At 46.3% G+C, this 25,066-nt stretch overlaps 1 protein-coding gene across 3 annotated transcripts in view; it reads right to left on the bottom strand.

The window, feature by feature from the left end:
* stim2b (stromal interaction molecule 2b) overlaps positions 1-25,066 on the bottom strand; it is a 232,451-nt gene that overhangs the window by 76,390 nt on the left and 130,995 nt on the right. For all 3 annotated transcript variants that reach the window (XM_085968232.1, XM_085968226.1, XM_085968238.1), the window contains exon 4: positions 13,078-13,192. In XM_085968232.1, coding sequence (XP_085824358.1) covers positions 13,078-13,192 — 115 coding nt within the window. The remainder of the gene's footprint in view (positions 1-13,077; positions 13,193-25,066) is intronic.

The following is a 25,066-nucleotide window of genomic DNA, read 5'->3' as shown; positions in this document are numbered from 1 at the left end:
CACTAACTTGGAGAAGGTGCTCGCCAGATTAAAGGAATATGGGCTACGAGCTAATCGCCACAAGTGCGAGTTTTTCCAGAAACAGATCTCGTATTGCGGCCACGTCATCGATGAAGAGGGGTTACACAAGTCCCCTGACAAGATTGAGGCAGTAGTCAAGGCTCCAGCACCGGAAAATGTGTCACAACTGAGATCGTTCCTCGGGCTGGTAAACTATTACCACAAGTTCTTACCAAATTTGTCTACGGTATTACACCCGTTGAACACCCTACTGCAAACAGGGGTACCATGGAAGTGGGATGACTAACGTAGACGAGCGTTCCAGAAGTGTAAAGAATTGATCACATCAAAAGAGGTGTTGGCCCATTTCAACCCAGCACTACCAATTCGTTTGGCATGTGATGCATCACCCTACGGCATTGGAGCGGTGCTGTCGCACAAATTCCCAGACGGGTTGGAGAGGCCAGTAGCCTTTGCGTCTCGGTCACTAACCTCAGCCGAGCGCAACTACACCCAGATTGACAGGGAGGCCCTCAGCCTAGTATGGGGAGTAAAAAAATTCAACTATCTGCATGGGCAGAAGTTCATCTTGCTGACTGACCACCAACCACTTGTCTCCATCTTTAATCCTAAGAAGGGCGTGCCAGTAATGACTGCACAGCGGTTACAAAGATGGTCCCTGTTTCTAGGGGCGAATCAATATGAAATAGAATATAAAGGCACGAAACAGCATGGGAACGCTGATGGGCTATCGCGCCTGCCACTGCCTACGGTGGAGGAAGCACCAGCAGTGGACCCTATCGAGATATTTTATTCGTCGATAATTGAACGATTGCCAGTAACAAACGCGGATATAGAGGAGACCCGCAATGATCCGACGCTGTCACGGGTATATGAATTGACGGTGAGGGGATGGCCAACACATGGCGACTCACTGTTGCCAGCATTCTCATCCAGAAGAGAACAGCTGTCAGTATGCCAGGGGACAGTGATGTGTGGATCCAGAGTGGTGATTCCACCCAAGTTAAGGGAGAGAGTGCTAAATGAGCTACATGAAGGTCATCTGGGGGGAGTGAAAATGAAAAGCCTTGCTAGGGCTTGTGTGTGGTGGCCAGGAATCGATCAACAAATCAAAGACCTAACTAAGAGCTGATTAGGATGCCAGAAGGTCCAAAATGCACCACCACATGCCCCTCTACACCCATGGGAGTGGCCCTCCTCTCCATGGCAACGGGTGCATATTGATTTCGCTGGTCCATTCATGGACTCAATGTTCTTAATAGCAGTGGATGCTCATTCAAAGTGGCCTGAGGTGATAAAGATGTCTTCAACCACTACAGAGAAAACGATTGCAGTCCTACGGACCATATTTGCAAGAAACGGTTTGCCAGAGCAGATCTGCTCTGATAATGGACCACAGTTTGTATCCGACGAGTTCCAAAAATTCATGAAAAGGAATGGGGTAAGGCATTACACATCCGCCCCGTATCATCCAGCCACCAATGGATTGGCTGAGAGGTTCGTACAAACCTTTAAGAAGGCGATAAAGGCCATGTGCGACGAGGAAATTCCACTACAGCATAAGCTGGACAATTTCTTATTAGCCTACCGAAACGCGACACATGCAGTTACCAACCAGACCCCGGCCATGATGTTCTTTAACCGAAGGTTGAGATCTCGTCTGGACTTGCTCAGACCAAATGTGCGAAGAAATGTTGAGGACAAACAATTCCAGCACATCAACGAGAAGCCGACAAGGAGCTTCAATGTAGGGCAACCAGTCTTGGCCCGGGACTATCGAACAGAGAAGTGGCAACCCGGAACAATATGTACAAGGCAGGGGCCATTAATGTACACAGTGGATGTCGGGGAGAACATTGTGAGACGCCACGTCGATCAGATCTTAGCATCACAGGAATGCGTCAACCCCATGTCTCGAGTACCTGGGGATGAACCCGACATACCGGTAGTATCTACTTCAGACTCAGTAGCAGTGGAACCCGATGAACTACCCGATGAAAAGGGGTCAGAATCGCCTCTGCACCAAGAACAAGAACCTCCGGAAAGGCGCTATCCTGAAAGGGTCAGGAAGCCGCCCCAAAGACTGAATCTATAAATGGACTTTTGTTATTGAATGTACATGTAAAAATGTAATTGTTATTTGAATATTAAGGGGGTATTATTAATCTAAAAAGGGAGGAATTGTAGTGTATGTGCCTTTAAGTCAGAACTACTTTTTACAGCTCCTGTATACTGTTGTACCGGCAGTGACCACACCGGTATATAAGCTGTGCGTATGCCTCTGTACCCCAGTCTAGAGATTACCCTCCTCCAGTAAAGACCTGTTATTTGTTAATGTACAGCATCCGTGTGATTATTTATCCACTGAACCACGGATCTAACACCACCTGTTGGAGCCATGCAGATAGTAAGTTGTAGATAGTAAGTAGCAGATGCAGGAAGGAGGTTTAGGGTTGGAGGCTTCCTGGCTGCATTTCTTGGACAGCAGCCAGAAGGCCCTGCAGTCCGAGACTGTTACAGGTCTGCGGCAGCGGGTAACTTTCCTCGATTACTTCCAGTTGCTAAGCTCTGCCACAGAAGCATCTGGCCTATGTAAATGGCTTGAACCCAGGTTATGTCAGGCAAAGTGCACATTGGGGCTGAGGAGGGGGGAGGAAAAAATAAATAAAATATATCCCCCTGTTAACTCATTATGTCACCCAGAGTTCTTTACAATACACTTATCAGCATATTCAATTGAAACTGGTGGAAAGCAGATTATAGCCTCCTTTTGCAGTCAACCCCCTTCTTGAACTCTCAAAAAGGCCTGGTGTTAACAAGAGACAACTCCACTACCCACCACCCGCCCCCCCCAAAGTAATAATTGAGTTCGAAATCAGGGAGCTGGATTCTTTAAACCCTAAACCACCTTTGCTAAAGAAAGCTGAATGGTGAGAAGAGTTTGTTGTTTCTTGGCAAAGAAGTCAGGAACTATGGGGTAATAATAAAATAAATTAGCAGTTCAGAGTGAGTCAGCACATAACCATACTTGCAGAAGCATTTTTAATCTAATGCTTTATCACAGTGTAATGGTGTAGGATCAAATACTGAATGTGGGTTTAGGATCAAACAATCTTAACTCTTTCTGGGATGCAAAGCAAACATTAAATCAAGGCCACGGGTTATTTTCAAACAAATCAATCAGGTCATAAATTTGCCAAGAAATTTTACACTTAAATCGAAATTATGTTCGGATTGTTAGCTCAGTGTGACAGGAGTGAATGGGATTCGTACCTCAGATACTATGACTGATGTTGGCGTGGGTTTATCCAGACCATTATATTAGTGAGTTATGTGACTAAAGATCAACATCAACTTATCCCATTTACAGGGTCATGCACCAAATATAACTCTTCACTCATGTAACTAGACACATCAGAGCTTGATGCTGAATGAGGTACTTAAATACTTACTGCACTATTCACAGAGTTTGCAAACTTCAGTAATCGCAGCTGTCCTCAGTCATCATCCCCTATTAAGTGCAATTATTTTTCAGATTGCTGACAGTAATACTGACAAAATCCTCTACCAAGAAGGTATCCTCCAGTTTAAAAAGTGTCAGCCAAAAAAAAATCCAGCAATTTTACAGCGAGGAGATTACACCTTCAGAAAAGATCCGAGCAATGAGGAAGTATAAATTTCATATTCATTATTTGCCCAAATGCACTGCAAGGGAAGTTACACCAAATAAACTGGAAGACACCTCTGAGAAATCCAAAGACTTCAGTGCCAAACATTTTGCCCGATTTTATGATTTTATCCTCTTCACATTCAGCCTCAGTCTTGGGACTACCTTCTTCCAGCACTGGAGATTTAACAGTCAAATCCACAGTATGCAAACTGGACACAGGCAAACGCCTGCTGAAATGCATTTTTACCAGTCCTAGTTTGTTCCTGATTTAGTCTGTACTACATAGCCTTTCTCCATAGATCTATGTCTTGAGATAAGCTGTATTTTTTTTCTTTTTTCCCCTGGTCCACATAATAGAACAGGAACCCATTGTCATGTCTTTCACTTCACTCAACTCTTTCAGACAGGTGCCAGGAGTATTGTTACAGGAAAAAGTCAACTACTGCTACCTTCTGCAGAGCTTTAAATATTTTTAATTCTTCCATTAACAAAATGGATTCTGCCCATTTCCACAGTAGCTATTAAGCAGAAACAGTATGAAATCACGGAATATTTCTTTATTAACATCTGGAAAATGATTCTGTTTTTTTTGTCTGCACGATGTACATTTAATTTCAATCAATCACTGACTTCCATTATAGCAAGCTTTCTGTGGTTAACTCATTCCTTTCCTGAGCTGCTTAAAGAGTTGAAAGCTGTTTATTCCATCATTTTTTAAACTCCACCATCTACACTTATTGACTTCAATGGAAAAGAAACTCAAGTGTGGCGTAAAGCAGGCTGCCAATTCGCTATCAGCCCATTTTGCGCTGCTGGTGTTGACCAATTATCAACCCCATAGTGTACGCGATCTGCTCCCATGAATACAAAATGATACTGGCCAGAAGGTGACAAGTTCTATTTTCAACCACCATTGAACTTTCAATGACACAGAGATTGAAGTGCATCAATACATTAAGAACATAAGAAATAAGAGCAGGAGTAGGCCATGCGGCCCCTCGAGCCTGTTCCACCATTCAATAAGATCATGGCTGATCTTCAACCTCCACTCCACTTTTCTGCCCGATCTCCCCTAGAGTCCAAAAATCTATCTCAGCCTTGAATATCCTCAAAGACTCAGCATCCACAGCCCTTTGGGGCAGAGAATTCCAAAGATTCACAACCGTGAGTGAAGAAATTCCTCCTCATCTCAGTCTTAAATGGCCGACCCCTTATCCTGAGACTATGCCCCCTAGCTCTAGTCACTCCAGCCAGGGAAAACAACCTCTCAGCATATACCCTGTCAATCCCCTTCAGAATCTTGTATGTTTCAATGAGATCACCTCTCATTCTTCTAAACTCCAGAGAGTATAGGCCCATTCTACACAATGGCCCAGAAATTCGGGTCTCCACAGGTGAGTACGCATGGGGTACTCACCCGTAAGCCCAATGGAAGTGCCGGTTTCGTGCATGCACTGCGCATGCGCGGGAAACCGGCACTTCCGTTCCCCTGAAAGAAGGGGTTAAGAGGTGGAACGCGTGCGCGGGAGAGGTAGCGCGTGCGCATTGAACTTACGTTTTTTTTCCAGGTTTCTCCGGGAAGGCAAGTCTCCAGAAGTTAGACATGTAAAAAGCAGTCGCAAGGCCTGCTTTTAACAAGGTAAGTGGTGAATTAATTAAAATTAAAACATTTTTTCCACAGGTTTATTATTTTTAAATACTTCAAAGAAAGGTAAGTTTATTTTCAGCCCCGTTAGGCCATTTGCCTTACTTATTGCTTGCTGTAACTGCATGCTAGCTTTGTGTTTCTTGCACGAGGTCACCCAAATCTCTCTGAACACCAAAATTTAAAAGTTTCTCATTTTAAAAAATTGTTTTTCTATTCTTCCTACCAAAGTGAATAACCTCACATTTCCCTACATTATACTCCATCTGCCACCTTACTGCCCACTCACTTAGTTTATCTATATCCCTTTGCAGATTCTGCGTTCTCCTCACAGCTTACTGTCCCACCTAGCATTAAATAATGAGTACAAAAAGGCCAATAATTAGATTTACTGCATAACTTTTGAATATCATTATTTTACCTCCAAAATGTACTTAAGTTCAGTAACCAGTAAGTTTAACTCAGACATCAACAGGATTCCCTGCAAATTTTTCCACTCCTCTCCTAAAGATGCTGGCTCATACTGGAGTAAGGTTCCATACACACTGGCCACCTTCTAGTTCTCACCCAAATGACCATTCTTCATGTGCAAATCCAAACAGCACTGATAGCTAACATACAAACAGAAAATGCTGGAAATACTGAGCAGGTCAGGCAGCATCTATGGCGAGAGAAACAGAGTTAACGGCCCAGAAATTCGGGTCGGAGGTTTCCCACGGGTGCAAGCCTCCGACTTGCACTTACCTTGCGTGCCAGCCGTTGAGCTGTGGGCCCACGTGGTATTCCGATCCTGGGCCTTCTCCAACTGCCGGCGCGCAGTGCTTGCGTATCCCAGGGGCGCAGTTAGTTCGAAGCGTCCCCTGGGATCACGTGGGCCATGGAGAGCCAATGGTAGCAGGGAATGCTTCATTCATAAATTTGACAGGAAGAGCTGTCAAACCTATAAATACTATAAGCCCCAAAACATAACTAAAATGGCAAATAATTTTTTTTTTTTTTAAATCACATTTTTATAAAATAACTATAAATTACATGAAATAACTATTTTAAACAATAATTTAAATTTGAAAAAATTAATTACATTTTCTAACGGGGCTAAAAATAAACTTACCTTTCTTTAAAGTACAGGTAGACTACCCTTTATCCGAACTTCCGAAAACCGAAACCCTCTAAAAACCGAAGGTTTTTTCGTTCAGCGTAAGTTGTGCGCCGACTTACGCTGAACGAAAAAACCTTCGGTTTTTAGAGGGTTCCGGTTTCGGAAGTTCAGATAAAGGGTAAGTCGTGCGCACGACCCCCCGCGGACCCCCCCGCCGACCCCGACCCCCGCCGACTTACGCTGAGCGTCAGCGTAAGTCGTGCACACGACCCCCCGCCGACCCCGACCCCCCCGCGGACACCCCGGCCCCGACCCCCGCCGGCCCCGACCCCCGCCGACCCCCCCGCGGACCCCGCCGGCCCCGACCCCCCCGCGGACCCTGCCGGCCCCGACCCCCCCGCCGACCCCCCCCCCCCCCCCCCCCGCGGACCCCCCTTCCGAAATCCGAAATTCTCCGAAAACCGAAACACGGCTGGTCCCGAGGTTTTCGGATAAAGGATAGTCTACCTGCATTTAAAAATAATAACCTGTGGAAAAAATGTTTAAATTTTAATTAATTCACCACTTACCTTGTTAAAAGCAGGCCTTGCGCCTGCTTTTTAAAAGTGTAACTGCTGGAGACTTACCCTCCCGGAAAAACCTGCAAAAAAAAAACGTAAGTTCGATGCGCACGTGCTGCCTCTCCGGCGCACACGTTCCACCTGTCAACCCCTTCTTTCAAGGGAACGGAAGTTACGGTTACCCGCGCATGCGCAGTGCATGCATGAAACCTGCACTTTCGTTGGGCCTACGCGCGAGTACCCAGTGCGTACTCACGCGTAGGGACCCAAATTTCTGGGCCATGCATATTTTTAGTTAGTTATAAACCCCAGAAACATGATGTATGCAAGCTTACTGTCAATGCAATGTGCAAAATGGATTAAAAATAAACTTAGGTTCTGCAAATTTCTTAGTGGGACAGTCTGAATTGGCGCAAAATTTGGGGGGGCGGGGGGGGCAAGCTCCGATATAGGCTTTGCACCAACTGGAGGAGAGTGAGCTTGATATCATTGGACAGGAAGTCACCGAGGCCATGGCAACGGGTGAAGTTTAAGCCCTTGTGGTGTGCTCGTTCCTAATCTTCTCGCATCCCACTTCCCCCTCATCCCACAATCTCTTCTCACGCACAAGCTGCCGATGGTGTATGCATGTATATCTTGTGCTCTCTCTCTCTTTCTCTCCCCTCCCCCCCGCTTGCGCCCTTCTGCTTTCAGGTAATGACAAAGGGATGATGATGCAAGGCAGATGCCTCTGTACTTGCTTAAACCCATTACCACACCCTTTTGCCTTGCACCATCATCTTTTGTCATTCAATCTCTCCTGCCTTCCACCCTATCACAGACCTTACCTTTTGTTCTTTCCTCCCATTCTCACTTTCCCTGCCTCTGTACTTGCTTACTTGGTACATCTGTAACATTTTCCAGTTCTGATGAAAGGTCATCGACCGCCAGCATTTTCTGTTTTTATTACAGATTTCCAGCATCCGCAGTATTTTTCTCTAGTATTGGTAGGTAATTTGACCATGGGCATCAGACAGCCAAGTCCAACTCTGCTTATATGTGCACATTTCCCTGCAAGGGTCACTCGGCAACGATCAGCAGCAAAAAAAACTGGTTGAACCAAGAGGGTTAAATTACAGGTGACAAGCTTACATAGGTAGTTTGCACTAGAAAAGTGGACACAGAAAATTATAATGAGAACATATAATAAAATAACAGGATGTGTGATTTTAAAATAGGGACTGAATTGTGTCTTGCATGTCCTAGTCCAAATATTGTGTGGCCTCTAAGCCCTTCTCACCTGAAGACCACACTTGTTTGTAATGTCACAGAAGATCGACTAGTTTACCCTAAATATATTGGAAACCATTACTCACTATTCTGAACAAAGTATTTGTCTCTCTAAATATATTGATTCATTTTTCTTTTTAAAGTGTCTCCGAAACAATGCAGTGTTTGTCATGATATTTGAATCCTTAAAATTATCCAGTCTGTTAAGGATAAAAGCAAAAGATAGGAAGGAGAAAAACAAAAGTGGCAGTCAGAGAAATCAGCAGTTTAAATCAAGTGGCCACAGTAAATAATAAATCTAATAGGTCTAAGAGCGTTAAAAAAACAAGCCTGAAGGCTTTGGGGGAGAAATTGGGTGAGTAGCGCCACCTGTTAGCGCCTAAAGAGGCAGTCAGTGGCTGTAGCGCCACTGGCTGCGTCTCCAGCGATATTCAGTAGGGGCGCTAATGGTGGCGTTAGGTATTTGCGCTGCACCGCCACCGATGACGTCATCGGTGTGCGCAGCGCCCCATTCGTGATATTTGGTAGCGAACGCTGCAGTTGCGCCGCTCGCTACCCGCGCCCGGTTCACGGGGCCTTACTGTGCCGGCAGCGGCGCAAGTTAAGGTGGAGGTGCGGGGCGGCCGCTTTTTCGGCGGCCGCCTGCCAGCACCTCCGTCCCCGGCCTCCTAACACCCCCCCGGCACCCCGCAGCATTGCCGGCTGTTTCCCGAGAGCCCGGCACTTCTCCTTGGTGCCGGGCTCATTTGCTGGCACTCGCGATCGGGGATCGCGCTGTTGCAGGCACCTCCCCCTTAACAGTGGGAGGAAGGCCTGCAGTACCGCAGCATGTGGCGCTGCGGCACATTGCGCTGCGATAATCAGTTTCAGCGCCCTAAGAGGGACGCGGAGCGCCTCGAGCCTCGCCCCGTCTCCCTCGAGGGGCACTGAAACTGCATTTCTGGCGATCGGTATCACTCCGATCGCTGCGCTAAAACCTGCGCTCAGGCGACTTTTGCGCCATTTTGGCGCCCCAACCCAATTTCTAGGCCTTTGTGTCTTAATGCGAGGAGCATTCATAATAAGGTGGATGAATTGGCTGCGCAAATGGAGGTAAACGAATATGATTTGGTTGGGATTACGGAAACGTGGCTCAAGGATGGCCAAGGCTGGGAACTCAACATCCAGGGGTATTCGATATTCAGGAAAGGGAGGTGGGGTAGCATTACTGGTTAAAGAAGGGATTAACACAATTGTAATGAAGGATAGCTCTGATGATGTGGAATCTGTATGGGTAGAATTGAGAAATACTAAGGGGAAGAAAACCTCCAAACAGTAAGGCTGAGGTTGGGGATGGCATTAAAAGGGAAATTAAAGAAGCGTGCAATAAGGGCACAGCAGTCATCATGGGTGACTTTAATCTACATATAGATTGGGCTAACCAAATTAGTAACAATACTGTGGAGGAGGAATTCCTAGAGTGTTTACGGGATGGTTTCCTGGACCAATATGTCGAGGAACCAACCAGAGATCAGGCCATCTTAGACTGGGTATTATGTAACGAGAAATGATTAATTAGCAATCTTGTTGTACGAGGCCCCTTGGGTCAGAGCGATCATAATATGATCGAATTCTTCATTAAGATGGAAAATGAAGTAGTTGGCTCAGAGACTAGGGTCCTCCATTTAAATAAAGGAAACTACGATGGTCTGAGGAGCAAGTTGGGTAGGATTGATTGGGGAATGTCACTCAAAGGGTTGACGGTGGATAGGCAATGGCAAACATTCAAAGACCGAATGGATGAACTACAGAATTTGTTCATCCCAGTTTGGCATAAAAATAAACCAAAAAAGGTGACTCAACCGTGGCTAACAAGGGAAATTAGGGATAGCATAAGATCCAAGGAGAGGACATATAAATTGGCCAGAAAAAGCAATAATCCTGAGGATTGGGAGCAGTTTAGGATTCAACAAAGGAGGACAAAGGGATTAATTAAGAAAGGGAAAATAGATTATGAGAGTAAGCCTGCAGGGAACATAAAAACTGACTGTAAAAGCTTTTATAGATATGTGAAGAGAAAAAGATTGGTGAAGTCAAGCGTAGGTCCCTTGCAGTCAGAATCAGGGGAATTTATAATGGGGAACAAAGAAATGGCAGACCAACTAAATACATATTTTGGTTCTGTCTTCACAAAGGAGGACACAAATAACCTCCCAGAGATGCCGGGGAACATAGGGTCTGAAGAAAGGGTGGAACTGAAAGAAATCAGTATTTGTAAGGAAATGGTGTTAGGAAAATTGATGGGACTAAAGGCCGATAAATCCCCAGGGCCTGATCATCTACATCCCAGGGTACTTAAGGAAGTGGCCCTAGAAATAGTAGATGCATTGCTGGTCATCTTCCAGAACTCGATAGACTCTGGAACAGTATCCATGGATTGGAGGGTAGCTAATGTTACCCCACTATTCAAAAAAGGTGGTAGAGAAAAAGCAGGGAATTATAGACCAATAAGCCTGACATCGGTAGTGGGGAAAATGCTAGAGTCCATTATAAAAGATGTAATAGCAGAGCACTTGAAATGCAGTGACAGGATCGGACAAAGTCAACATGGATTTACAAAAGGTAAATCATGCTTGACTAATCTACTGGAATTTTTTGAGGATGTAACTGGTAAAATAGATAAGGGAGAACCAGTGGATGTGGTGTATTTGGACTTTCAGAAGGCTTTCGATAAGGTCCCACATAAGAGATAAGAGATTAGCGTGCAAAATTAAGGCACATGGGATTGGGGGCATGGTATTGACTTGGATAGAGAACTGGTTGGCGGACAGAAAGCAAAGAGTTGGAATAAACGGGTCGTTTTCCGAGTGGCAGGCAGTGACTAGTGGGGTACCGCAAGGATCGGTCCTAGGACCCCAGCTGATCTCAATATATATTAATGATCTGGACGAGGGAATTGGATGTAATATCTCCAAATTTGCAGACGACACAAAGCTGGGTGGGAGGGTATGCTGTGAGGAGGATGTCGCGAAAGTCCAGTACGATTTGGACAGGTTGGGTGATTGGGCAGAAACATGGCAAATGCACTATAATGTGGATAAATGTGAGGCTATCCACTTTGGTGGCAAAAACAGGAAGGCAGATTATTTTTTGAATGGCAATAGATTGGGAGAAGGGGAAGTGGAAAGAGACCTGGGTGTTCTTGTGCACCAGTCGCTGAAGGTAAGCATGCAGGTGCAGCAGGCGGTTAAGAAAGCAAATGGTATGTTGGCCTTCGTAGCAAGAGGGTTCGAGTACAGGAACAAGGATGTCTTGCTGCAGTTGTACAGGGCCTTGGTGAGACCGCACCTTGAATATAGTGTGCAGTTTTGGTCGCCTTATCTGAGGAAGGATGTTCTTGCCATGGAGGGAGTGCAGCGAAGATTCACCAGACTGATACCTGGGATGGCAGGAATGACGTATGAGGAGAGATTGTGTCGATTGGGCTTATACTCACTGGAGTTTAGAAGATTGAGAGGGGATCTCATCGAAACCTATAAAATTCTGTCAGGCCTGGACAGACTAGATGCAGGAAGGATGTTTCTGATGGCTGGGGAGTCCAGAACCAGGGGTCATAGTGTAAGGATAAGGGGTAAGCCATTTAGGACTGAAATGAGGAGGAATTTCTTCACCCAGAGAGTGGTGAACCTGTGGAATTCTCTGCCACAGAGGGCGGTGGAGGCCAGTTCATTAAATATATTCAAGGAGTTGGATATATTTCTTAAGGCCAAAAGGATCAAGGGATATGGGGAGAAGGCAGGGACAGGGTACTGAATTTGGATGATCAGCCATGATCTCATTGAATGGCGGAGCAGGCTCGAAGGGCCGAATGGCCTACTCCTGCTCCTATCTTCTATGTTTCTATGCACAAATCGTTAAAGGTGGCAGGGCAGGTTCAGAAAGCGGTTAAAAAAGCTTATGGGATATCCTGGGTTTTATAAATAGAGGCATAGAGTGCAAAAGTAAGGAAGTTATGATGAACCTTTATAAAACACTGGTTCGGCTTCAACTGGACTATTGTGTCCAATTCTGGGCACTGCACTTTAGGAAGGATGTGAAAGCCTTAGAGAGGGTGCAGGAAAGATTTACAAGAATGGTTCCAGGGATGAGACACTTCAGTTACGTGGATAGACTGGAGAAGCTGGGGTTGTTCTCCTTAGAGCAGAGAAGGTTGAGAGGAGATTTGATAGAGGTGTTCAAAATCACGAGGGTCTGGACAGAGTAGATAGAGAGAAACTGTTCCCATTGGCGGAAAGGTCGAGAACCAGAGGACACAGATTTAAGGTGATTGGCAGAAGAACCAAAGGCAACATGAGGAAAAACTTTTTTAAGCAGCGAGTGGTTATGATCTGGAATTCACTGCCTGAAAGGGTGGTGGAGGCAGATTCAATCATGGCTTTCAAAAGGGAATTGGGTAAGTACCTGAAGGAAAAAATTTTGCAGGGCTACGGGGAAAAAGCAGGGGAGTGGGACTAGCTGAAGTGCTCTTGCAAAGAGCTGGCACGGGCTCGACGGGCTGAATGGCCTCCTTCTGTGCTGGAAGCATTCTATGTCACAAGACTGGTAATATTAAGTAGCCATCAAGACAGTTGGCAATTTGCTGGGATTAAAAAGATAAATTGTTTAAAAAGTTCCCATCCTTTGGTTATAATTATCCTGCTCTGTGCAGTTTGGTTGATCATACCCGAGTCACACTGCACACCGTCACGTAGCTGCCTACCACTATGTCAACAGCTCCTACTAATCTGATATATACCTCCGAGACTTACTTCCATTTAGCCACGTAGGGCCCTACCTTGCGAGTTTTTCCAGTGGTTCCACAGGTCTCTCACTGTGATGTGTTTGTCTTCTTTATGGAATGTATTGCCTTTACTGGTTGGATCTTTGTCTTTCATATCTTCTTTAATGAACTGCAGGAAACCAAAATGAGAACAAAGAGAGACATTAACGCAGATAATGTGAGGCCAAAATATGGTAAACTGTTTTGGATGTTTTACCAGAATGTAAACCAATAAAGTGAAGTATTTAAACTTCAAGCCATGAATAAGACAATTACTAATTGGCTAAATGGAAGGATGGTGGTGGGTGTAAAGGGGATCTAGGCCAAAACAAGTGAATGCCCAATGGATCTAGATATATATAGACGCAAGTTTTTTTTAAAATTTCTTTCTTGATATGCATAAATGACTGAATTTGCAGTCTTACTGGCAAGCTGTTAAATTTGCAGATGGCAGGGGTGGGGGGGTGAGTAAACTCGGGAGACAGCCAAGATCTTACAAAGACAACTTAACAGCTTTTGCATCTGGAGGAAATGAACTTCAGCACGGAAATTCCATGCTGGGGTTTTGCTGAAGTTGTATAATGTTCTGGTTAGGCCACACCTGGAGTAGTGCACATAGTTCTTATTACCACAATATAAAGGGTATATCTGGGTCCTAGCCCCTATCCTCACCCAATACCCCACCTCACCATGTTGCTCCCAGCCCCCAATCACTTCAGACTTCTCCCCCCACCCTCGCTGCTCCCGATCTCCGATCCTTCAGCGACGCCCCGCCCGCCCGAGCCTTCTTCGGCTGCCACCCGGCCCCCAATCGTCTTCACCCCCCCCCCCCCCCCCATGCTGGTCCCGGCCCACGATCGCTAATACACCTCTCCCACCGCACTCCTCCGACCGTCCCCCGGCCCCCACGTGATCCCTCCCTCCCTCCTCTGTGCGGCCTAGTGCCACAGGCCTACCTGTCCGGAACCAGCCAGCCTCTCAATTTGGCTGGCTAAGGGTGGAAAACAGAGGCTTCCCATTCAAATCAGGCCCTGCCGTTAAATTAGTCAGGGCCTGCGGAAAACCCATTCTCTCGGGTTTCCCGACCGCTTCGGACCACCACCACCCCACCCCAACCACTCTGCCTTCCCCAATTGAAATTCAGCACTATGGTACACAATTCCCTTTTAATTGTGCGGAGCAGGCTCGATGGGTCGAATGGCCTACTCCTGCTCCTATTTCTTGTGTAAGTTGGAGGGAAGTTATACACCCAACACCAAAACACACACAAAAAATAGAAACTCACTGAGAAGTTCACAGACCAAGTCTGTGGAGCAGCTTAAAACAGAGCAATGAGTAACAGAAAGGCCTACGTGGAATAATTTAAAACAAAAAATGAGAAACTAATAGGTCCACAAACACACATTTTAAACCTGCTGAACTTGTACACATGAATACTGTAAAAGGAGCAATTCTGCAGCTTGTGGAGTTTTCCAGCATGCTGAGGTTTCCAAACAGTGCCACCAGAAGCTCTATTCCAATGAGTCATATCAGGTAACAGCATGAAGGTTTCAAATTCAGTTTTTAGATTATTATATAAACTGTCATATAAAAAATTCCACTTCCAGAAGGTATGATTGCTGACAATCTGTATGGAAACATAATCTTGGGTCTCTACAACATATTTTCTAAAACCAAAAGTGCCTCTTTAGAATCATTGAATGTTTACAGCACGAAAGGCGGTCATTTGGCCCGTCGAGCCCGTGCCGGCTCTCTGCAAGGGCACTTCAGCTAGTCCCACTCCCCCACCCTTTCCCCGTAGCCCTGCAAATTTCTTTCCTTCAGATACTTATCCAACTCCCTTTTGAAAGCCGTGATTGAATCTGCCTCCACCACCCTTTCAAGCAGTGCATTCTAGATCATTCACTGCATTAAAGTTTTTCTTACGTTGCCTTTGGTTCTTTTGCCAATCACCTTAAATCTGTGTCCTCTGGTTCTCGACCCAGTTTATATGTCCTCTCCTCATTTTTTATACCAAAATGTATCACTTCACACCTTTCTGCGTTAAATTTCATCTGCCACGTGTCCGTCCATTCCACCAGCCTGTCTGTGTCTTCTGGAAGTCTATCACTCTCCTCCTCACTGTTCACTATACTTCCAAGTTTTGTGTCATCTGCACATTTTGAAATTGTGCCCTGTACACCCACGTCCAAGTCATTAATATATCAGAAAAGCAGTGGTCCTAGAACCGACCCCTGGGGAACACCACTGTATACCTTCCTCCAGTCCGACAAACAACTATTCACCACTACTCTGTTTCCTATCATTTAGCCAATTCCGTATCCATGCTGCCACTATCCCTTTTATTCCATGGGCTTCAACTTTGCTGGTAAGCCTATTATGTGGCACTTTGTTGAACTCCTTTTGGAAATCCATGTACACTATGTCAACTGCATTACCTGCATCAATCCTCTCTGTTACCTCATCAAAGAACTCAATCAAGTTAGTTAAACACAATTTGCCTGTAAGGGTGACCCCGAGCTTCCGGTCGCCTGTCATTTTAATTCACCGCCCCATTCCCACTCAGACCTCACCGTACTCGGGCTCTTGCATTGTTCCACGGAAACCCAGCGTAAGCTCGAGGAACAGCACCTCATCTTCCGATTAGGCACTTTACAGCCTTCCGGACTGAATATCGAGTTCAACAATTTCAGATCATAACCTCGGCCCCCATTACATTTTTACATATATTTTTTTATCCACACCTTTGTTTTGGCCCTTCCCCCTTTTTTCTCTCCCACATGGCAGCTGTCACTCATTCTGCCAGCGCATTTCACACCTAATCTAGAGCTGTCTTTTGTCTCTCCACTAGTCCTATCACCATCACGTCTCGTTTTGAATAACTCTTAATGTCTCTTCACTTCTCTTTTGTTATCTCATCCCCATTTCCCAGTCCCCAAACTGGCCTTTTAATCTGTTTCATTTCCTGTGCTTTTTCAGTCCTGACGAAGGGTTTCGACCTGAAACGTTAACTCTATTTCTCTCTCCACGGATGTTGCCTGGCCTGCTGAGTTTTTCCAGCATTTTCTGTTGTTATTTTGCCTTTAACAAATCCGTGCTGGCTTTCCTTAATTAATCCACACTTGTCCAAGTGACTGTTAATTTTGTCCCCGATTACTATTTATAAAAGCTTCCCTACCTCCGAGGTCAAAAATGACTGGCCTATAGTTGCTGGGTTTATCTTTACACCCTTTTTTGAACAATGGTGTAACATTTACAATTCTCCAGTCCTCTGGCACCACCCCCGTATCGAAGGAGGATTGGAATATTATGGCCAGTACCTCCGTGGTTTCCTCCCTCAACATCCTAGGATGCATCCCATCCGCTCCTGATGACTTATCTACTTTAAGTGCAGCCAGCCTTTCTAATACCTCCTCTATCATTTTTTATCCTATCAAGTATCTCCATTACCTCTTCCTTTACTATTTCTATGGCAGCATCCTCTTCCTTGGTGAAGACAGATGCAAAGTACTCGTTTAGTACCTCAGCCATACTCTCTGCCTCCATGCATAGGTCTTCTTTTTGGTCCCTAATTGGCCCTACCCCTCCTGTTACTACCATTTTACTATTTATATGCCTATGGAAGACTTTTGGATTACCTTTTATATTGGTTGCCATTCTATTCTCATACCTTCTCTTTGCCCCTCTTATTTCCTTTTTCACTTCTCCTCTGACCTTTCTATATATAGCCTGATTCTTAGATGTATTTGCAACCTGACATCTGTCATACGTGCTCTTTTTCTGCTTCATCGTATTCTCTATCTCTTTTGCCATCCAGGGAGCCCTGACTTTGGTTGCCCTGTCTTTCCCCATAATGGGAGTGTACCTCAACTGTACCTGAACTATTTCCTCTTTAAAGGCAGCCCATTATTCCATTACAGTTTTGCCTGCCAATCTTTGATTCCAGTTTACCCGGGCAGATCCGTTCTCATCCCACTGAAATTGGCCTTCCCCCAGTTAAACATTTTTTACTTTAGATTGCTCCCTGTCCTTTTCCATAGCTAATCTAAACCTTATGATACTATGATCACTGTTCCCTAAATGTTCACCTACTGACACTTGCTCCACTTGACCTGCCTCATTCCCCAGAACCAGATCCAGCAATGCCTCCTTCCTCGTTGGACTGGAAACATACTGATCAAGAAAGTTCTCCTGAACACACTTCAGAAATTCTTCCCCTTCTCTGCCCTCAACACTATTACGATCCCAGTCTATATTAGGATAGTTGAAGTCCCCCATTATCACTACTCTATAGTTCTTGCACCTCGCTGTAATTTCTCTGCAAATTGGCTCCTCCATATCTTTCCCACTATTTAGTGGTCTATAGAATACACCTAGTAGTGTAATGGCACATCTATTATTTCTTAACTCTAGCCATATAGATTCTATAAGAACATAAGACATAGGAGCAGCAGTAGGTCATTTGGCCCCTCGAGCCTGCTCCGCCATTCAATAAGATCATGGTTGATCTGATTTTGGCCTCAACTCCACTTCCCTCCGCGCCCCATAACCCTGGACTCTCTTACCGTTCAAAAATCTGCCTATCTCCACCTTAAATATATTCGATGACCCAGCCTCCACAGCTCTCTGGGAAAGACAATTCCAAAGATTTACGACCCTCAGAAGAAATTTCTCCTCATTTCCAATTTAAATGGGTGCCTCCTTATTCTGAAATTATGCCCCCTAGTTCTAGATTCCCCCATGAGGGGAAACATCCTCTCTGCATCAAGCCCCTTCAGAATCAATAAGATCCTCTCATTCTTCCAACCTCCAATGAGTATAGGCCCAACCTACTCAACCTTTCTTCATAAGACAACCCCTTCATCTCCAGAACCAACCTTGTGAACCTTCTCTGAACTGCCTCCAATGCAAGTATATCCTTCCTTAAGTAAGGAGACCAAAACTGTACGCAGTATTCCAGGTGTGGTCTCACCAACGCCCTGTACAGTTGCAACAGGACTTCCCTACTTTTATACTCCATTCCCTTTGCAATAAAGGCCAACACTCTATTTGCCTTCCTAATTACTTGCTGTACCTGTATGCTAACTCTGATTCATGTACAAGGACCCCCAGATCCCTCTGTACCTCAACATTTTGTAATCTCTCCCTTGACCCCTCCAGGACATCCTCCCTCTCCAGCACTGTAACATTCTCCTTGACCAATACTGCCACACAACCGTTTATCTTTCCTTCCCTATCTTTCCTGAACACTTTATAACCAGGAATATTTAATACACAATACTGCCCTTTTTTGAGCCAGATCTCAATTGCCACATCATCATATTCCCATGTGGCTATTTGTGCCTGCTGCTTACTTACCTTGTTTACTACGTTTTGTGCATTCAAATACAAACAAACACTGTAAGCCCATCTAAGACCATCCTGTATTCTCTCTTAGTTTGACCCCCCCTAATACCTTACTATTTCTTACTTTAGTTCTCTCTGCCTCTCCCAATCCTTTGAGCACCTTATTTCCCCTTTCTAATGTTACATCCTGGTTCCCATCCTCCTGTCAAATTCGTTTAAACCCTCCCCAACAGCACTAGCAAGCCTCCCTGCGAGGATATTGGTTCCGGCCCTGTTGATGTGCAACCCGTCCAGCCTGTACAGGTCCCACCTCCCCCAGAACCAGTCCTAATGCCCCAGGAATCTAAAGCCCTCTCTCTTGCACTATTTCTCCAGCCACGCATTCATCGGCGCTATCCTATTTCTATACTCATTAACGCGTGGCACTGGGAGCAATCCGGAGATTACTACCTTTGAAGTACCGCTTTTTAATCTCTTTCCTAGCTCCCCGAAATCTGCCTGCAGGACCTCATCCCTCTTTCTACCTGTCATTGGTACCAATATGGACCACGACCTCTGGTTGTTCACCCTCCTGCCTCAGAATGTTCTGCAGCCGCTCGATGGCAGCCTTGTCCCTGGCACCATGGAGGCAACATCCATCCTGACTGAAATTTTGGAATTTATACCAGAATAAATGTTTTCTCTTGAACAATTGAAATTCTGATACTCTGCCTTCAAAATAGAATCAGGTTTAACCACTGTCTTCCTTCTAATGAGTACAAGAAAGTGTATAAAAAATATACACTGATGATGCTCCACAACAGTTTCGTTGGTAAGTGCATCGTCTAGAGTAGAACCAAGTCTTACAAAGCAGGGGAAGATCCTAAGTTAAATTTCCAGTCTATGTAGAGTTGGAAGATCTGTCAGGCCAGCAGTACAGGTACTACAATTGTGCCTCAAGTTTAGGGAGAGGATAAAGAAAATCAATCAGGGACCTCGTTTCCGATTGTTGGTTGGAAAGTATGCAAGTGTGGACATAGCACGAGGACAAGATTCAACTTGGCTGTGACAATCTCCATGGTTGAATGACCTGCAGACAGTCTAGGTCATCACACTAGATTACTTATCCATGGTACTGGAGGTCTGCCAGCTTTTGTGGAACCATATCGCAGCAGAAGTCATTGCCTTCAGGAGAAGGAGTATTGTTGGTTGGAGCGATGGCTTGGGGGGGGGGGGGGGGGGGCGTAGCAAGGTGGGGAATAAGAGAGGTGAAACTTAAAGCGAAAGAAAAAGGCCTGGATATTTACTGGGGAGGGTTACATAGGCAGGGGTGGGGGTGGCGGGTTGGGAAAGAGTTCGGAGGCCCGGGAAACCCATTGTAAAACCTGCAAAAAGGAGGTTAAATCAGAGTTGAGTTTACTTTTTTTTATTCATTCCTGGGATGTGGGCGTCCCTGGCAAGGCCAACATTTGTTGCCCATCACTAATTGCCCTCGAGAAGGTGGTGGTGAGCCACCACTTTGAACCGCTGCAATCCGTGTGGCGAAGGTACTCCCACAGTGCTGTTAGGGAGGGAGTTCCAGGATTTTGACCCAGCGACGATGAAGGATTGGTGATATACTTCCAAGTCAGGATGGTGTGTGACTTGGGGGGGAACTTGGAGGTGGTGATGTTCAAATGCGCCTGCTGCCCTTGTCCTTCTAGATGGTAGAGGTCGCGGGTTTGGGAGGTACTGCCGAAGAAGCCTCGGCGAGTTGCTGCAGTGCATCTTGTAGATGGTACACACTGCAGCCACGGTACACCGGTGGTGGAGGGAGTGAATGTTTAAAGTGGTGGATGGGGTGCCAATCAAGCGGGCTGCTTTGTCCTAGATGGTGTCGAGCTTCTTGAGTGTTGTTGGAGCTGCACTCATCCAGGAAAGTGGCGAGTATTCCATCACACTCCTGACTTGTGCCTTGTAGATGGTGGAAAGGCTTTGGGGAGTCATGAGGCGAGACATTCGCTGCAGAATACCCAGCCTCTGACCTGCTCTTGTAGCCACAGTACTTATGTGGCTGGTGGTCCAGTTAAGTTTCTGGTCAATGGTGACCCCCTGGATGTTGATAATAATAATAATAATCATCAACTTTATTGTCATTGTTAGTGCACAAGTGCAGTACAACGAAATGTAGGCTTGCGGCTCCCGAGAGTGTACATTTAGATTAAGACATTTGAACATTCAACATACATTTGGCTTGTAATACATTAACATAAACATAACCATAATAAAGTGCATTGGCAGATGTGCAGGCTTTAGAGTTTATTTGTGGAGTTCAGTAGGATGACAGCCCTGGGAAAGAAGCTGTTCCTAAATCTGGTCGTTCGGGTGCGAATGCATCTGTAGCGTCTCCCAGATGGCAGGAGGGCGAACAGACTGTGGCTGGGGTGGGTAGGGTCTTTGATGAAGGACCGTGACCTCCGTAAACAGCGTTTCCGGTATATGTGCTCTATGGTCGGTAGCCGGGTGCCGGTAATGCGTTGGGCAGTTTTGACTACCCGCTGCAGGGCTTTCCGGTCATAGTAGCTACAGCTGCCATACCATACTGTGATACAGTTTGTCAGGATGCCCTCTATTGTGCAGCGGTAAAAGTTAGAGAGGATCAGGGTTGACAGGTTACATCCCTTCAGCCTCCTTAGGAAATATAGGCGCTGCTGGGCCTTCTTCACCAGAGAGGAGGTATTGAGGGACCAGGAGAGGTCTTCCGTGATGTGGACTCCGAGGAACTTAAAGCTGTCCACCCTTTCCACCACAGCCCCATTGATGTGGATGGGGGTGTGACTTCCGCCTTTAGACTTCCTGAAGTCCACAATGATTTCTTTGGTTTTCTTGATGTTAAGGGCCAGGTTGTCATCGGCGCACCACTTCACGAGATGCTGGACCTCCTCCCTGTAGGCTGACTCATTGTTGTTGGTGATCTGGCCTACTACCGTGGCAATGGTAATGCTGTTGAATGTCAAGGGGTGGTGATTAGACTCCCGCTTGTTGGAGATAGTCATAGCCTGGCACTTAAGTGGCAAGTAACATTCGTGCCACACATCAGCCCAAGCCTGAATGTCATCCAGGTCTTGCTGCATGTGGGCATGGACTGCTTCATTTACTGAGGAGTTGCGAATGGAACTGAACACTGTGCAATCATCAGCGAACATCCCCACTTCTGACCTTATGATGGAAGGAAGGTCATTGATGAAGCAGCTGAAGAGGGTTGGGCCTAGGACACTACCCTGAGGAACTCCTGCAGCAATGTCCTGGGGCTGAGATGATTGACCTCGAACAACCACAAACCATCTTCCTGTGTGCTAGGTATGACTTCATCCTGATTCCCATTGACTTCAATTTTACTAGAGCTCCTTGATGCCACACTCAGTCAAATGTAGCCTTGATGTCAAGGGCAGTCACTCTCACCTCACCTCTGAAATTCAGCTCTTCTGTCCATGTTTGGACCAAGGCTGTAATGAGGCCTGGAGCAGAGTGGTCCTGGCAGAACTCAAACAGAGCATCGGCGAGCAGGTTATTGATGAGTAAGTGCCGCTTGATAGCATTGTCGATGACACCTTTCATCACTTGGCTGATGATTGAGGGTAGACTGATGGGGCGGCAATTGGCTGGATTGATTTTGTCCTGCTTTTTGTGGACAGGACTTACCGGGGCAATTTTCCACATTGTCGGGTAGATGCCAATGTTGTAGCTGAACTGGAACAGCTTGGCCCAGCTGTTTCTTGATATCACGTGGAGTTAATCAAATTGGCTGAAGACTGGCTTCTGTGATGGTGGGGACCTCAGGAGGAGGCCGAGATGCATCATCCACTCGGCACTTCTGGCTGAAGATGGTTCCAACACGATTTCTGATTTCTCCTCCATGGAGGACAAGACACACCCAGCAGTTTCTCTGGAATGTGTAATTACATCCTGCCTGCCTAAGTAATCAATTAGTTTGCAAAGCGTAATTCGAGCCATTCTGACTGCCTTGCTCTAGACAGAACAGAACTCAAAGAACAAACAGGGCTCACCCTCACAGGTTAAGATCATCTCCCACCCCTCCCAAACCTTCTCCCCCCGCCCAAGTTCCTGACCTCCCCCAAAGTTTCTGACCTTCTCCCCGTGCCCAAGTTCCTCCCCTCCCCACCCCACCTCCATAGATGGGGCATTATGGGGGTCACAGATTGTCAACAGGTTTATTGGGTATGAAGTGAATAGTGACAATGTCATGACTTCCGGATTTCATCCAGTCCAATGATGTCACTTGCCACACATGCATCAATCTTTCCAAGAAATCAAGCACGTCTAGGGGGAGGAGGGGGAGGAGAGGGAGAATATGGTGCAGGTGTAAAGGGGGTGGGGTTGGAAGAATCTGATCCATCTGAATCACGTACTCGCTCTCATTCCACCCCCACCCCCCCAACTTTAGACCTGGATCATGTCTTTCCCCCATCCCCACTGTGCCCTCTGCGCTCTTACCCCTCTCTCCCCCCATCCCACCCAGAGTTCATGACCTCCTCTCCCCTCCGATCCTCTCTTCCCCCCTCCGAATCGCTTTCTCTCTCCCTCCCTCAGATTCCCTCCAATTCCCACTCCCTCCAATTCCCTCTCATGCTCTCTCGCCCTCTGATCTCCTTTCTCTCTCCTGTCGATCCTCTCTCTTCTCCCCTGGGATACCGCACGCATGTGCAGAAGGCCGTAAAAATGTTTGTGCAGATAATCAGAGTGTTAAATCAGAGGCTGCTAGCCTCATTAACATACTTAAAATACCAACCATCTCCTGGAAGCGGGTTGCCTGCCCGCCCCTTGTCCCACCTCCATAAAACCTGGAAGTCAGCAGGTTGATGCCAGCTTCCTGACGCGCTTGGACTTTTTCCCTGATTTAACCCCCTACCCACACACTCGCCCATGTTAAAATTTCCCCCATGTATCTAAGGCTGCATTTACACTGCAACTGTGGTGTTGATCGGGGGAGGCCTGGTGGTTGGAGTCGGAACTGAGGTCAGAGATCTCGGGACTGGGAACAGCGGTGACTATGTTAAGTACTCACCTTTTTTACTTACGTGGTGTTTAGCATTGGTTGCCCCGGAGGCAATCAGCAGTGGCGCTGGCTGCCTCAGGGCAAACCAGGGCCGGGACCAGAAGCAGGTGTTAGGCCCCTTATTTGCATATGTAAATAGATTAACGCCTACTTCAGACGTGGGTAAAGGACGCCTCTTGTTTGTCCTTTACCAAGATGGCATCCGACGCGATTCGCGGCAGAGTGTGCACGTGCGCATCGGACACCATTTTGGTCCCAAAACGGCACCCGTACCGTTCAAACAACAGGCGCTACCAATCGCCATGGAAAACAGCCCTTATAATTGTCGTGGCAGATTCTCTCTCTCCTCGCTGCCCTGGGGTGGCCAGAGTGGATTCACTGGGTGATTCAGGGTGGCAGGGGAGAGAAAGTCGTGTGTGTGTGTGTGTGTGTGTGTGTGTGTGTGTGTGTGTGTGTGTGTGTGTGTGTGTGTGTGTGTGGTCTCCAATCGTCTTGGATCCCCTTGCCATTGGACCAAGACCTTGCTCTGTCAAGCCCGTGTGGTAGCTGGTGTGCAACGGCCACCCCACGTTAAAATATTTCACGCACAGGCATCTTCCACCCTTTCAAATGAAGTTCGGGACCTGGAACGTCAGGACCCTCATGGCTCGCATTGGACTCATCAGTCACCTCAGAACTCATGTTTAATGTGGAAGCAAGTCATCCTCGGTTTCGAGGGACTGCCTACGAAGAAGAAGATGCAGAGTGGTTTTGCTTTGCAGAATTGCTAAAGTTGCAGTGTAAATGCAGCCTAAACATCTGCCAAAACAAACTGAAAAGTAGCTTCCTGTAATTAGCTTTTTCTAATTTTTGGGTTTGAAAATTGTAACTAAGATAAGCAGATAAATGATGTACTGTTCTTTGCACCCACAATCTCCTAGTATTGATACTTAATGTACATTGTCTTGGGTTGTAACAGGCGCACGCAAAATCCTACAGCACTGGGTCCTATTGGAAGCTTGTGGCTAACCTTTCACTGAGTATCTTAAAATATTAACTACTCTGCATGTTCAATTTCTGCACTATCACAACTCTCCAGTGTTTTGCATTTTTTAAAATTTGAATAGAGCTTTGGATAAATTTGTGGTCGAAGTGTAGGTGAAGTATGTTCACATGTCTGGATTAGCTGCGCCACCTGACTTTCCTTGTTTAATGAAGTATTTAGTGAAATGATACAGGTAGACTACCTTTTATCCGAACTTCCGAAAACCGAAACCCTCTAAAAACCGAAGGTTTTTTCGTTCAGCGTAAGTCGTGCGCACGACATGACCAGAGTGGCGCACGACCCCGACCCCTGCCGACGGCCCCCCGCCGACCCCGACCCCCCCCCCCCCCCGCCGACACTGACCCCCGCCGACCCACCCCCGACAAATTTCCCAGTCTTATAAAATACCTTCCGAAATCCGAAATTTTCCGAAAACCGAAACACGGCTGGTCCCGAGGTTTTCGGATAAAGGATAGTCTACCTGTACTGTTATGTATTGTGTGTTCTCCTCCCACCTGTGGTGGCACTGTCACAGGAGATAAATGGTTGGGTGTTCTCTGTTAAGTTTAGCTCTCTTTGTTCGGAACTTGCCAGAACTA

Source organism: Somniosus microcephalus, chromosome 2 (genome assembly GCF_052327205.1).
Source record: "Somniosus microcephalus isolate GS21.2 chromosome 2, FLI_Smic_1.0, whole genome shotgun sequence".
Taxonomy (NCBI): domain Eukaryota; kingdom Metazoa; phylum Chordata; class Chondrichthyes; order Squaliformes; family Somniosidae; genus Somniosus; species Somniosus microcephalus.
This window is presented reverse-complemented; position numbering and strand designations above follow the sequence as displayed.